Here is a 14,216-nt window from a genome sequence, read left to right as displayed (position 1 = left end):
TAGGTAAGATAATGAAAAATAAATAATGACGTAAGAAAAATGTGAATATATAAATACAAAAAGCATGCTTGGATAGAATTTTTTGGTGGAAACAAATGTTGAAATAAGACGAAAAATCTATGGAATGAAGTTTTGGGTTGGACTGCAGTACCAAATGTTACACTGAAAACGAACCCTGTCCTATCTTTTTGTGTTATCCCACTATGTGTTTGTGTACCCTTGTGTAGTTGTTTTCTTCCTGTCTCTGTGTAGTTTCATAAATTTTTTTTTCTTCTAATACTAAGCTATATTCACTATGATGAGGAATACTGTTATCCTCAAATATAATTGGCATTAATAATATGTTATTTACCTTGTAAAGATGCTTAGACATTATTTATTCTGTTTTGTTTTAATGCTCATGTGTAAAGTTGATGTTTCAAAAGTTATTCTGATCGTTTATGTATCTACTTATCTCATAATTCCTGTAACATTGATGTATATGTTTATTTCTATTCTGTTGTAAAGCCTGTACTACCAATGTTATCTGTATTGTTATGTTCTTTAATGATGTATTTTGTACCTTTGTAATTGTATTCTAATGTTATAATATTGTAATTGACACCAGTTCATCAATTTAAGTAACTTGTAAGTTACATTTCACTGCACACGTTTCTGTTGGTCACAGTAATGCACAATATGTGAGAAGTTGGGACTGTTGTGTTTGCATGTTTGTTAATAATTCAGCAAGGGACTGGATAACAGCATTGCTGGTTCTAAGGACAATTCCAAAAACTTTGTGAGTGCACAAGTGGTTTATGGACTTGCTATCTTCTCTGCAAGACTCTTCGATGGTGATTGTGCACCTGCACAGTCGCAGCAGATGGCTACTGGCCATCTCTACAAGGACTACAGTGGGTCTACACCTTTGATGACCCACCAATACCATTATTTCTACAAGGACTACAGTGGGTCTACACCTTTGCTGACTCACCAATACCATTATCTCTACAAGGACTGCAGTGGGTCTGCACCTCTGGTGGCCCACCAATACCACAATCTCTACCAGGACTACAGTGGGTCTGCTCTGTGATGAGCTACCTACCAATATTCTTCAAAACTTTGACTGACTCTGCTGTGGGTTTGCTCTGTTGTGGCCCATTACCTGTCAGCATGTCAAGAGTCAGTACTGTCTTTCTGTTGGAAGGACAACACTACTTCTTGAAGACTGCATGGACATCCATTACTTCCGTGTGCATTGTCTTTTACTGCTCAGACTTTGATAAAAGAAACGGCAGTTTTACTGTGATGAATGATCAGGACTGTCTTTATGGACTGTGAGAAAATTTTAGCTTTTGACCACCATTGTATTAATAAGTGTGTGCATTTGATATCTTTGTTATTGTAATTATGAAAAATTTTATCAAATCATTATTGGCCACTGGCCAAAACAATTTGTAAAATTTTTTGTGGGGAGCATGGGGGCTATGTAAGTAGGCTGTTTATGTTTTCTTTATGTAAGTAGGCTGTTTATGTTTTCTTATTGGCAACGTTACGTAGCGCTCTATATGAAAATCACTGGCTGTGCTGTGTGCAGTCTGTGGCTAGTTTGCATTGTTGTCTGCCATTGTAGTGTTGGGCAGCGGCAGCTGGATGTGAACAGCGCGTAGCGTTGCGCAGTTGGAGGTGAGCCGCCAGCAGTGGTGGATGTGGGGAGAGAGATGGCGGAGTTTTGTAATATGTCATGAACTGCTATATATATATTATGACTATTAAGGTAAATACATTGTTTTTTCTCTATTAATATCTTTCATTTGCTAACTATCCCTATCAGCAGTTAGTGCCTTCTGTAGTTTGAATCTTTTATTTAGCTGGCAATAGTGGCGCTCGCTGTATTGCAGTAGTTCGAGTAATGAAGATTTTTGTGAGGTAAGTTATTTGTGAAAGGTATAGTTTAATGTTAGTCAGGGCCATTCTTTTGTAGGGATTTTTGAAAGTCAGATTGCGTTGCGCTAAATAATATTGTGTGTCAGGTTAAGCACAGTCGTGTATAAATTGTTCAAAGGGGACGTTTCAACCTCCATGAATTTCTTAGCAACTAAGGAAGGTCGAAAAAAAGAAAACATGACAACCGTTGCTTTCATCTTTTCTTCACCAATTGCTTATGCCAATTTGGTCATTGCCTCATCCATCACTAGAAAGAAGAACAATGCTGAAAGTGCACGTCCCTGCCTCTAGGCATTCTTCTAGTCCAGCCAATCTATTCTCTCTCCCCAAAAGAGATTTTCACTCTGCAGCGGAGTGTGCACTGATATGAAACTTCCTGGCAGATTAAAACTGTGTGCCGGGCCGAGACTCGAACTCGGGACCTTTGCCTTTCGCGGGTAGCTCAGTTGGTAGAGCACTTTCCCGCAAGCAACAAATCGGATACATATATCAGCACATATCTGGTACAATCCGAATTACTCACGAAGCAAAACAAGGAAGGATATAGAACAATTTTACGAAACAACGGCAGTGGTATTGTGTGTCAGGCTTGTATGTTAAGATAAAACAGACAACTTAAGTTAACTACAGATCCTAATTACTGTTTGAGGTTAAGCTGAGGCTAATATGACACAGAGTACTCAGAGAAGATATAAAATTATGAAAGCTGAATGACATAACTGAAGAAATTAAGCCGAAGTGTTCTACAGGAGTACGACGCTTTTGCACAGCGTGTTATATTAGACAGACAGTTATTGGCAAATGTAAAAATAACTTCAGGCTTTCCACATGGAAGTGTAGTTTATCAGTCCCCGTAATTGGTGAATATTAAGTTCTGAAATCACCCACCTGTTGCGGCTGCCGCTTCGGTGCCATTCTCGTTGACCTCTATGAACGCTTTGTGCAGGACCTTGCTTACTACAAACTTCTCATCAACGATGCCAGAGAAGTTCGCTTTGGCTGGATTAAACATGGACTCCATCCCGAGCTGAAATCGAAATTTGGAAATGCATGTAAATAAAAGTCTCTGTTCAAGAGGTTACTTTAAATAGTGCTAAGACAGAACGTTCGCAGCGAACAGTAATACAATATTATTTCGTTGCTTCAAAGAATGAATTCACTTTGTGAAGCTACTAAAGATCACGTACGGTACTATTTACGTGTCTTCACCTGACTAATCTTTAATGAGGCGAATTATTCTAAACTAGTACGTGAAAAGCTTTCTTGAAAAATATTCTAAAGGCTGTATGACGTCTTTTCACTGCTAGTTAATGGAATTATTTTAAGCATTTCGTTTTATACAGCTATTACTAAATGCTTAAAATAAATGCTTAAAATAATTCTATTATATTCAATTTTATACAGTTATTAAAGCCATTGATTGTGGTGTGCCTGCCAGAGTGGCCGAGCGGTTCTAGGCGCTACAGTCTGGAACTGCGCGACCACTACGGTCGCAGGTTCGAATCCTGCCTCGGGAATGGATGTGTGTGATGTCCTTAGGTTAGTTATGTTTAAGTAGTTCTAAGTCTAGGGGACTGATGACCTCAGAAGTTAAGTCCCATAGAGCTCAGAGCCATTTGAACCATTTGATGGTGGCGCCATACACTATCATTAACCCGGCTCCAGGGTGGTAGGGTAGGGTCCCCTTCCCTATTCCTCTAGTGGGGTAATTCCTGTCTGGGGCGTCCACGTCGCGGGGAAGGGCATCCTACACTTCAACGGGCCAGAGTGATAAGATGGTTGAGTTCAGGCAGGGATCCAATCCCGCGGGGTATAACATGGAACCCATGCCCAGGGTTACGGGTGAAGACCTTAATGGCAGCGACGGCGGAGAAGGAAGACTTCGGAACGGCGTACCTGGCAGATGAGGCAACCCTCCTTTCTGGGGATTAAATGAGAAGGGAACCACTGCCTCGTGGTGGAGGATAAACTCCAAAGGCTAAGGGAGACAACCCCAACAGAAAATCCTTTCTTGCGTTAGGTCTGGAAAGCCAGTAGGAAAGTCTTCATATATTGCTTTCAAAACACAGATGAGCCTCGGAACGAACCACTCAGGATTTGACTCCATTGCTTCTTCAAGTACTCTGCGAACGATGGGAGTCCTGAGGATATTCATCAGTACAAGAAGATGAATCAAATGGACTAAAAATAGCCTAAATATTGGCACCCTTAATACATTAATCCTCAATGGAAAAATAGAAGAAATGACAGATGTACTAACAGGGAGAAAGTTAGATATTTTGGGATTAAACGAAACGAAGTGGAAGGGAAAAGATGATTAGAATTTGAGAGGAGGAGGAAAAGTGTACTGGAGTGGAAATAACAGGTTTGGAAGAAATGGTGAATAAGAATGTACAAAACTGTATTGAAAGTGTGAGATATATATCAGACAGGATCATAATCTTAAACCTGAGATTCCACAACGAAACACTAAAAGTTATTCTGATCTATGCGCCTCAATTTGGATGTAGCGAAGAACAGAAGATGGACTTTGAAAATGAGTTAGAGAACCATATACAGAGTGCTAATATAGTAAATGTAATGTCGTGTGACTAGAGCCTCCCGTCGGGTAGACCGTTCGCCGGTTGTAAGTCTTTCGATTTGACGCCACTTCGGCGAGTTGCGAGTCGATGGGGATGAAATGATGATGATTAGGACAACACAACATCCAGTCCCTGAGCAGAGAAAATCTGCGACCCAGCCGGGAATCGAACCCGGGCCCTTAGGATTAACATTTTCACACTGACCACTCAGCTACCGGGAGCGGACGCTAATACAGTGATGGGAGATTTTAATGCACAGGTAGGCAAAGACAGAAAGGGATTTGAGCAAGTGTTGGGATGTTCTGGATATGGAGGCAGAAATGAAGAAGGGGAAAGACTCCTGGATTTGTGTCAGAGGAATGGAATGAAAATAGCAAACAGCTTGTTTGTGAAGAGAGGAAGTCATGTTATCACCAGATACAGTTGGGATATAAGGAGCAAGAGTGCAAGTGATTATATTCTAGTAGATAGGAAATGGGGAGAGAAAGTAACAAATGTGAAGGTAATTTCAAGTGTGGGTGCAGATGGAGACCATGTATTACTGGTGGGAGAATGAAAAATGAATCAGTGTGTGAAAAATAGAAAACGGAAGAAAGTGATGAGGATACGGGATTGGAAACTGAAGGGGAGTGAAAGTGCTGAGAAGTATAGAGAGTTAATCACGCAAACATTTCCAAAAGAAGTTTTCTGCGATGTAGAAAAAGAATGGAGTTTATTGAAAGACACTTTAGTTGAAGCAGCACAAAAGTAAGTGGTAGAACATTTGGAAAGGAAAAAGTAAGATAGACAAGTTGGTGGTATGATACCACAATCCAAGCAGTTAGAAGAACAATGAAGCATGAAGAAAGTGGTGGAAAACTAAAAATAATGAGGACCATAAAAGATACATAGAGGAAAAGAAGAACTGCAAAGAAATATTGGAAACAGCAAATAAAAAGGCATGGCAAGAGTTTACAAAAAAACTTGAAGAAGATGTGAAGAGCAATAAGAAAATGTTCTATAAAATGATGAAAAATAAAAGGAAGGCTTCTGAAGTACTAGTAAAGATAGAAACAGAGGGTGGTACTGTGGTTGAAGGTGCAGGGAATATAAAAGATTTCTGGAAAGAACTTTTTAAAAAACTGTTAAACGCTGAGGAGCAGGTACACGAGGAGACAACAAATAATGGAGAAACTGAGAGCAGTTGGGAAGCAGAATTAGGACAAATTACACGGGAAGAAATGGAAATAGCTGTGAAGAAGATGAATGGCGCGAAAGCCCCAGGATCTGATGAAGTATCAAATGGTTCAAATAGCTCTGAGCACCATGGGACTTAACATCTGAGGTCATCAGTCCCATAGAACTTAGAACTAATTAAACCTAACTAATCTAAGGACTTCACACCCATCCACGCCCGAGGCACGATTCGAACCTGCGACCGTAGCGATCGCGCGGTTCCAGACTGGAGCGCCTAGAACCACATGGCCACTGCGGCCGGCCTGATGAAGTATCAGTGGACATGATAAGAGCAGCAGATCCAGTGGGAATGCAGTGACTGTATAGAGTTCTATTAAGTCTGTGGAGAAATAGTGCAATACCTGACGACTGGAGAAGAGGACACATTGTTCCTATCTTCAAAAAAGGCGATAAAAGCCTTTGTAAAAACTACAGAGGAATAACCCTTATGAGTCAGTCAAGATTTTTGAAAGAATTTTACTAAATCGAATAAGTGAAAAGACAGACAAGCAGCTGAGTGAAGAAGAGCGACCGTAGTGGTCACGCGGTTCCAGACTAAAGAGCGTAGAACCGCTCGGCCACTACGGCCGGCGTCTAAGAATAGTTTATGGCAAGACAGATGATAGCGTAAACAGTCTGTGCCACACACCTACTGGTATTTCATCAGCTGGCAAGAGCGAAAGACTGCTAATTAACTTAATGACCTCATCAATGGTATACAATAAAGTGATTAAATACACAGACGCACACAACAGCATGCACTAGGGTAAAATGGAACTAGCTGAGGAATAGCTTTGAATCCTGCAGTTGCAATAGACAAGAATAAACATTTATAAATCAGGAGCCTGATTTAAGTAATAACGGACAAAGGATGTATGATGGAATAAATGTGCACACACCAGTGTGAACAGAACGAAAAAGTCTGTGAGACTAATAGCTTATGTGCTCATTACGGATTACGATTCTAAAGTTTCCTTTCTAGAATTTGTATACATCACGAAGTACGATTCGTTTACTACACTATGCTTTTGCTAGTATTAATCGTAGAAAGAAGATAAAAGCTTGATTATGAAGGGCGCAAAATGACGCGTATTCTATGGTACAGATCAGCACTGTAGCCCATTTAGATTAGAGAATTAGATTAAAATTTGTGCATATTCGGACTATATCCAGCACGACCTGTGAAAGGCTTCGGCGAGAAGGGCTCGAGATATGATGCATTCTACAGCTATCACTGTAGAGGCTGTTAAATGATAATTTAAAGTTCTATGGGAAAAACGGTGTAAAAATAATTGTAAACCAAAGTTCATCTTACGATAAACTGAGATTTTCTGGATTGTGAGCTGATCGACTTCTCCTCTTTATACAGGATATCCCAAGAGGAATTATCAATATTCAGGGATATGAACGGAATGACCGTTCGAATCAAAATATGTCTAGTAAACATGGTCTCTAAAATACGTACCTTACGAGCTATGAGCATTTGTTCAGTTGAAGAGATCTGTTTTACAGTAACGAGGATGAACAAGCGCTTATACATTGAAGAGTATGAGAGACGTCTACAGACGTTACAGTAACCTCTGGCGTGCCACAGGGGAGTGTTATGGGACCACTGCTACTCACAATATGTATAAATGACCTAGTAGATAGTGTCGGAAGTTGCATGCTGCTTTTCACGGATGATGCTGTAGTATACAGAGAAGTTGAAGCATTAGAAAATTGCAGCAAAATGCAGGAAGATCTGCAGCGGATAGGCACTTGGTGCAGGGAGTGGCAACTGACCCTTAACATGGACAAATGTAATGTACTGCGAATACATAGAAAGAAGGATCCTTTATTGTATGATTATATGATAGCGGAACAAACACTGGTAGCAGTTACTTCTGTAAAATATCTGGGAGTATGCGTGCGGAACGATTTGAAGTGGAATGTTCATATAAAATTAATTGTTGGTAAGGCGGGTGCCAGGTTGAGATTCGTCGGGAGAGTCCTTAGAAAATGTAGTTCATCAACAAAGGAGGGGCTTACAAAACACTCGTTCGACCTATATTTGAGTATTGCTCATCAGTGTGGGATCCGTACCAGGTCGAGTTGACAGAGGAGATAGAGATGATCCAAAGAAGAGCGGAGCGTTTCGTCACAGGGTTATTTGGTAAGCGTGACAGCGTTACGGAGGTGTTTAGCAAACTCAAGTGGCAGACTCTGCAAGAGAGGCGCTCTGCATCGCGGTGTAGCTTGCTGTCCAGGTTCCAGAAGGGTACGTTTCTGGATGAGGTATCGAATATATGGCTTCCCCCTACTTATACCTCCCGCGGATATCACGAATGTAAAATTTAGAGAGATTCGAGCGCGCACGGAGGCTTTCCGGCAGTCGTTCTCCCCGCGAACCATACGCGACTGGAACAGGAAAGGGAGGTAATGACAGTGGCACGTAAAGTGTCCTCCGCCATACGCTATTGGGTGGCTTGCGGAGTATAAATGTAGATGTAGATGTAGAAGAGTAAAAGAAACTGGTACACCTGCCTAACATCGTGTAGGGCCCCCGCGAGTGCGCGGAAGTGCCGCTACATGACGTGGCATCGACTCGACTAATGTCTGAAGTAGTGCTGGAGGGAACTGACACCACGAAACCTGCAGGGCTGTTTATAAATCCGTAAGAGTACGATGGAGTGGAGATCTCTCCTGAACAGCACGTTGCAGGTCATCCGAGTTATGCTAAATAATGTTCACGTCCGGGCAGTTTGGTGGCCAGCGGAAGTGCTCAAACTCAGAAGAGTGTTTCCGGAACCACTCTATAGCAATTCTGGATGTGTGGGGTCCCGCTGGAATTGCCCAAGTCTGTCGGAATGCACAGTGGACACGGATGGATGCAGGTGATCAGACAGTATGCTTACGTACGTGTTACCTATCACAGTCATAGCTAGACATATCAGGGGTCCCATACCACTCCAACCGCACACACCCTACACCATTACAGAGCCTCCACCCGCTTGAACAGTCCCCTGCTGACATGCGGGTTCCATGGATTCATGAGGATGTCTCCATACCCATACACGGTCATCCACTCGATACCATTTGAAATGAGACTCGTCTGACAAGGCAACATGTTTCAAGTCATCAACAGTTCAATGTCGGTGTTGACAGGCCCAGGCGAGGCGTAAAGCTTTGTGTCGTGCAATCGTCAAGGGTACACGAGTGGGTCTTCTGCTCCGAAAGCCCATATCAATGATGTTTTGTTGAATGGTTCGCACGTTGACACTTGTTGACAGCCCAGCGTTGACATCTGCAGCAATTTGCGGAAGGGTCGCACTTCTGTCACGAGGAACGATTATCTTCAGTCATCGTTGGTCCCGTTCTTACACTGGACTCGCATTCGGAAGGACGACGGTTCAATCCCGCGTCCGGCCATCCTGATTTAGGTTTTCCGTGATTTCCCTAAATCACTCCAGGCAAATGCCGGGATGGTTCCTCTGAAAGGGCACGGCCAACTTCCTTCCCCATCCTTCCCTAATCCGGTGAGACCGATGACCACGCTGTCTGGTCTCCTTCCCCCAACCAACCAACCACCAACCACCATCCCGTTCTTGCAGGATTTTTTTCAGCCGCAGAATTGTCGGAGATTTGATGTTTTACCCGATTCCTGATATTCGTGGTACACTCGTGAAATGGTCTTACGTGAAAATCTCCAACTCATCGCTATCTCGGAGACGCTGTGGCCCCTTCGCTGGTGCGCCGACTATAACGCCATGTTCAGACTCACTGAAATCTTGATAATCTGCTATTGTAACAGCAGTAACCGATATAGCAACTGCGACAGACACTTGTTGTCTTTTATGTAGGCGTTGCCGACCGCAGCGCCATATTCTGCTTGTTTACATACCTCTGTATTTGAATACGCTTGCCTATACCAGTTTCTCTGGAGCTTCAGTGTAGCTTCTAAGGTATGTACTTTAGAGTCCATGTCTACTTGCCTTTTTTCTCTTCTTGCTTGAGTCTATACTACTATCTCTCAAAACATGCAGTAGAAGAGATTTGTTTCACAGTATCACAGATGAAGAAGTGCTCATAGACTTCGTTGCAGGCCCTCTTCCAGTCTATAAAACAAATATATACCTCCTACTTCGTTTCCATCGCTTTTTCCCCAGTCATCTGGAGACAACCTACAGCATCTCTTGTTCTTTATCCTTTCTAAACACGAACTGGTCTAGCATAGTTTTTTCTTCAATTTGCTTTTCAGTTCTCCTTAGCTTAACTCTCGTTACAGCCTTAGTAAGATGTCTGATAAAAGTATTTGTCTTATAGTCTTTGCATTCTTTTGCGTTGCACCATTAACGTAAAGATACTTGATGGTCTTAAGTAGATCTTGAACCTTGTGTCGTAAATTGTTTCCTGTCTCAATCTGGCTATTGAATTCGGACCTAAGATTTCTATTACCTCAGATGGTATTCTGTGACAGTCCGAAGCTTTCTTCTCCCACAGCTCCTGAACTGCATTCTCCAATTCTCATTGCACCTTCCAAAACTAGTCTGGTGTTCTCCCCCTGTGCACGATGTAATTCCTCCACACAACTCACCCAAACTGTCCTCTTTTATAAATACGATCCTCTTCCCATGTTTATTTAACATTCCTTCTTTGCTTAATTTCTTTACTACTCTTCTTGTTAAGTATATTGTGGTTTTGTACATTTCTTCCAATTTTCCTCTCTTTTTCAGTTCTTCTATTTCCTCATATTGTGTTCTTATCCAGTCCTATCTAACCTGGTCATTTAACTTTTTTAGTTCATTGGTCAGTTTTCTTTACTGTCTTATGCTTTCTTCTTAATTGTCACTTCTGCATTTCCTGTTCTCATTCTCTTTCTTAATTCTTGTTCTCTTCACCTCTCCAGTCTCTATCTCTAATCCTTAAAACACTATGTTTCTAACAATATTTCACTCTAGAATTACTTCTACAATCCTCCTTACGTACTCCAGTTTATATTCGACATAGTGACTGTACTCTTTCTTAAAGTTCTCATCTTTCGATTTCTCACTGTCTCATTTGTTTATCTGCTGACTTTTCTTAATGTCCTTTAACCTTGTCCTTATACCTGCTGCATCAGCATCTGCACCTGGAAAGGGTTTTGCCACCCTAATACTGTTTTTGAATCTACGATTGACTATAGCAAAGTCTATCTGGGCTATGCCAGCATATCTCTGGGTACCGATATCAGAGAGCCTTGCCGCGAGTGTACTGTGAGGCTTGTTTTCTGCGGCCAAGGCGGAAGTGCAATAGCGTTGGCTGGTGCGGGTGTTCAGTCTGAGGTCGGCCTGCGAACGAGGAAGGGAACACACGGCCCGCTGGAGGGCTTTGGGTAGCAACCAGCCTGGAGCTGTAGCCGCGACCGTGAGCGGCGAGGGCAGCCCTGAGTCGTGCCCGCCGAGTGAGAGCTGTTTGTTTGTCTGCCACTTCTCAGTGGTGGGCATGCAGTGCGGCGCCCGTATGTATTGAATGCTGGCTGTCTGTCTGTCATTACCTCGGTACCATGCACCAAACACGACGCTGTGACAGACGTCGGGGACTCACCAGCGACGAGTATAAGATGTCGACTTGCCATTTTCTCGCTGCTGTCGAGACTCTGTGTGGGCTGCGATGTGCGAGTACATTCTACACCTGTCACGTACCTGTTGCTGTGGATGCTACAGTGACAGAATCATGTTAGCCTGGTGCTCATCTGCCGCTACTAAGAGGACGACCGTGTGGTGAGAGATGTAGTTTTGTCGTCCATTGTGGTTCGTACAGCATTGCGTTTTTTCTGGTGTCTTTGATGTCATGTTTGCCTAGTTCATTGAGTTGTGTTAGCGTGTCATGCTGTCCCTGAACTAGCGTTCTTGTTAAACTGTGTATCTCAGTGTGTGGGGTTTTGTACATGTGGGTAGTCTGTTTCTGAATATGAAACTTCTTTTCTCGTTTGCCCTGTTGGTTGAAGTTAGTGTCTAGCTTGGCTTCCCATTTATTTGTCTACCTGCGTCCTTATTGATATGTGTTACATGCTGCAGAGAACACTCATTCTAATACAGTTACAATTTTATTGCGGTGAGGTTGTGTGTGTGAAATTATTGACCTCGGGAGGGAAACCGTTCGATTCTACACGGTTTAGTGCGCCAGTGGGGCAAGACTATATGAAGACTTTTATGGGCCTTAAATTATTTGATGTACATGTCGTGGATGTTCTTTTTCTGCGGAGTTTTGTACTGAATATTTATTCTAAAGAATTTCTTGTCTGCTTGAAATGTTTCACCACTTGCTTCTGTAAAGTTTATTGCCTGCCTTCTGCATCCTATACCGTTAGCTTCGTCGGGTTCATCCGCATTTAGGAGTGCTTTCCCATGTCGAAGGCAAGGGAGTGCCTTCCAAAGAGGCTGTTGGCACTTGGCAGAAGAAGTCTCCGTATACCGGGAGGTACTCAGCCCCTGCGCCGCGCTAAAGTTAATCTAACTGATATACGTGAGTTACATATGTTTTACTGCGTAAATTTTTTAACTGAACATTTATTTTAAAGTATTTGGTGATTGTTTGTAAATCCCTTTCACGATTCACAAGCAGAAAGTATCACTGGTTGCGAACTTGTAGTAACTGTAAATTTAAATATTCCTTACAACGATCTTTCTTTTTATATTGATCATTTACATTCAGTTTGTCATCATCTTTGGTGAAACAATGTGCCGTAATAGTATGGATCTTCGATGTTTGTTGTGTTTTCTAGATGATGTACATGAGAAATTACAGCCACACACATTTTTCTATCAGTGGTAAGGGCGAATACTCATTTTCGTAAGTGTATTTCGACTTGAAACCGTGTTGTTATCATTTCGTGCCTTATAGCCACATGTGATAAAGTATACTTTGGGATCAAACTTCTGTGATCAGCCAAGGTGAAGCCGCTCTTACAATTATGTTTAATGTTTGTATTTGGTCTTTTATTAATAAATGATGACTTGAAATTTGCACAATAAAGCCACCAGCATCTGGTTCTCCCCCACTCCCACGTTTCTTGCCGCTTCACTATTTGATATCTATCAACATCACTGGAGTTTTCCAAGTGTATGATCTTCGTTGATGGTGCATAAACCTCGTACTAGCAACCCAGAGATTAAATCGTTCACAGAAGCTTATCAAGTTTTCTCCGATTTCTTTGGTCCTTTTCCAGGTCTTAGTTTCCATCAACTTTTTCTTCTCTTCTTTTTTTCACTTTACTACTCGTCCCCCATGACAGTTCTTACTTATCCTTTCCCATTTTCTTCGTAGATTTCTTACATCTGCTCATGTATTTTGTCTGCTTTCTCTTCGTTTGTACCTGATGTTGACATAGAAACTTGAATAATCAGTGCAGCCACAGGGTTACTGTTTAACTTCACTGCAGACACTCTGCCACTAGTGCAAACAACTTTGCGTTCTAATATGTAATTCCAACTCCATTTTCCTTCGTTTCCGACCCAATGCAAATTACTTTGTATTGACTTGATTCAAATTCTTCTCCTTTCCACTGAACTTCACTCAACCGTAAACGACTTAAGCTACGTCTCTGCAATTCTTGCCTTCACGTTTTATAATTTTCGTTTACCGTCTTCACGTTCCATACAGCAATCCTCAATAGAGATGTTTCCCTTTTGCTCCTTTTACCTTGATTTCAGCCCGCAGTTCTCCTGGGTATGAGCCCACCCGGAGATCAGATTGTGGGCCTATTGTGGAATATTTTTTCTCAGGAATACCTGTACCTCAGAACACAGTCCAGAGGGACTAGGTATATTACGTGGGTCTTTAATACAGTGGTTTCCTTCTGCCTTCCGTATCCTATGCCATTGGCCTTGTCAGGCTCATCCGCATTTAGGAGTGCTTTCCCATTTCGAGGGCAAGAGAGGGCCCTCCAAGGAGGCTGTTGCCACTTGGCAGAAGGTGTCTCTTTACACCGGGAGATACTCGGTCCCTGCGTCGTTAGCCATTTGTGTGACAAGCGTTGCCCCTTATCATTTGGAGGCTATGTCAGGATTTCCATTCATTGAGTTTATGACCAAATGTCTTCTCCTAGACTGGCTGACAAGTATTGGCCTTATGGAACTAAAAAAGAAGTAAATCAAGGAAACAGAAGCCTAGGTGGTCACCGGGTAAAGTAATGGAGATAACGAACTTCAAAGTTCAGAGAGATCTCATGCTTAACTGTGGTCAATAGCCTTCCATGAATTTTATTCCTCTCAAGAAGACTGCGGATCGCAAAAACATTACTAAGAAACATGATGTGACCACACAAAATCAGACTAGAAAAATTGGACTGACGTTTCACTTGAGATTCCACAGGCGGTTAGCGCCACAATCCTGGCCGCTGCAAAACAAAATCACCGAGAGGAGAACGAAATCTGTGGCAATTCGCTGCCTCGAAGAAGAGTTGCCTGAAAAAACTGAGATTAGACCAAGGAACAATAAATCTTCGATGTTTTGTACAGCGAGGAGTGTTGCAGC

General features: G+C 42.2%; 1 protein-coding gene across 4 annotated transcripts in view; it reads right to left on the bottom strand.

Annotated features, from left to right (window-relative positions):
- The window catches only part of LOC126162930 (leukocyte elastase inhibitor-like), a 121,228-nt gene that overhangs the window by 46,703 nt on the left and 60,309 nt on the right, over positions 1–14,216 (bottom strand). For all 4 annotated transcript variants that reach the window (XM_049919752.1, XM_049919751.1, XM_049919750.1 and 1 more), the window contains exon 7: positions 2,815–2,953. In XM_049919752.1, coding sequence (XP_049775709.1) covers positions 2,815–2,953 — 139 coding nt within the window. The remainder of the gene's footprint in view (positions 1–2,814; positions 2,954–14,216) is intronic.

This window comes from Schistocerca cancellata, chromosome 2, assembly GCF_023864275.1.
Source record: "Schistocerca cancellata isolate TAMUIC-IGC-003103 chromosome 2, iqSchCanc2.1, whole genome shotgun sequence".
NCBI lineage: Eukaryota > Metazoa > Arthropoda > Insecta > Orthoptera > Acrididae > Schistocerca > Schistocerca cancellata.
Note: the sequence above shows the minus strand (reverse complement) of the source record. Positions and strands in the feature narration are given on the sequence as shown.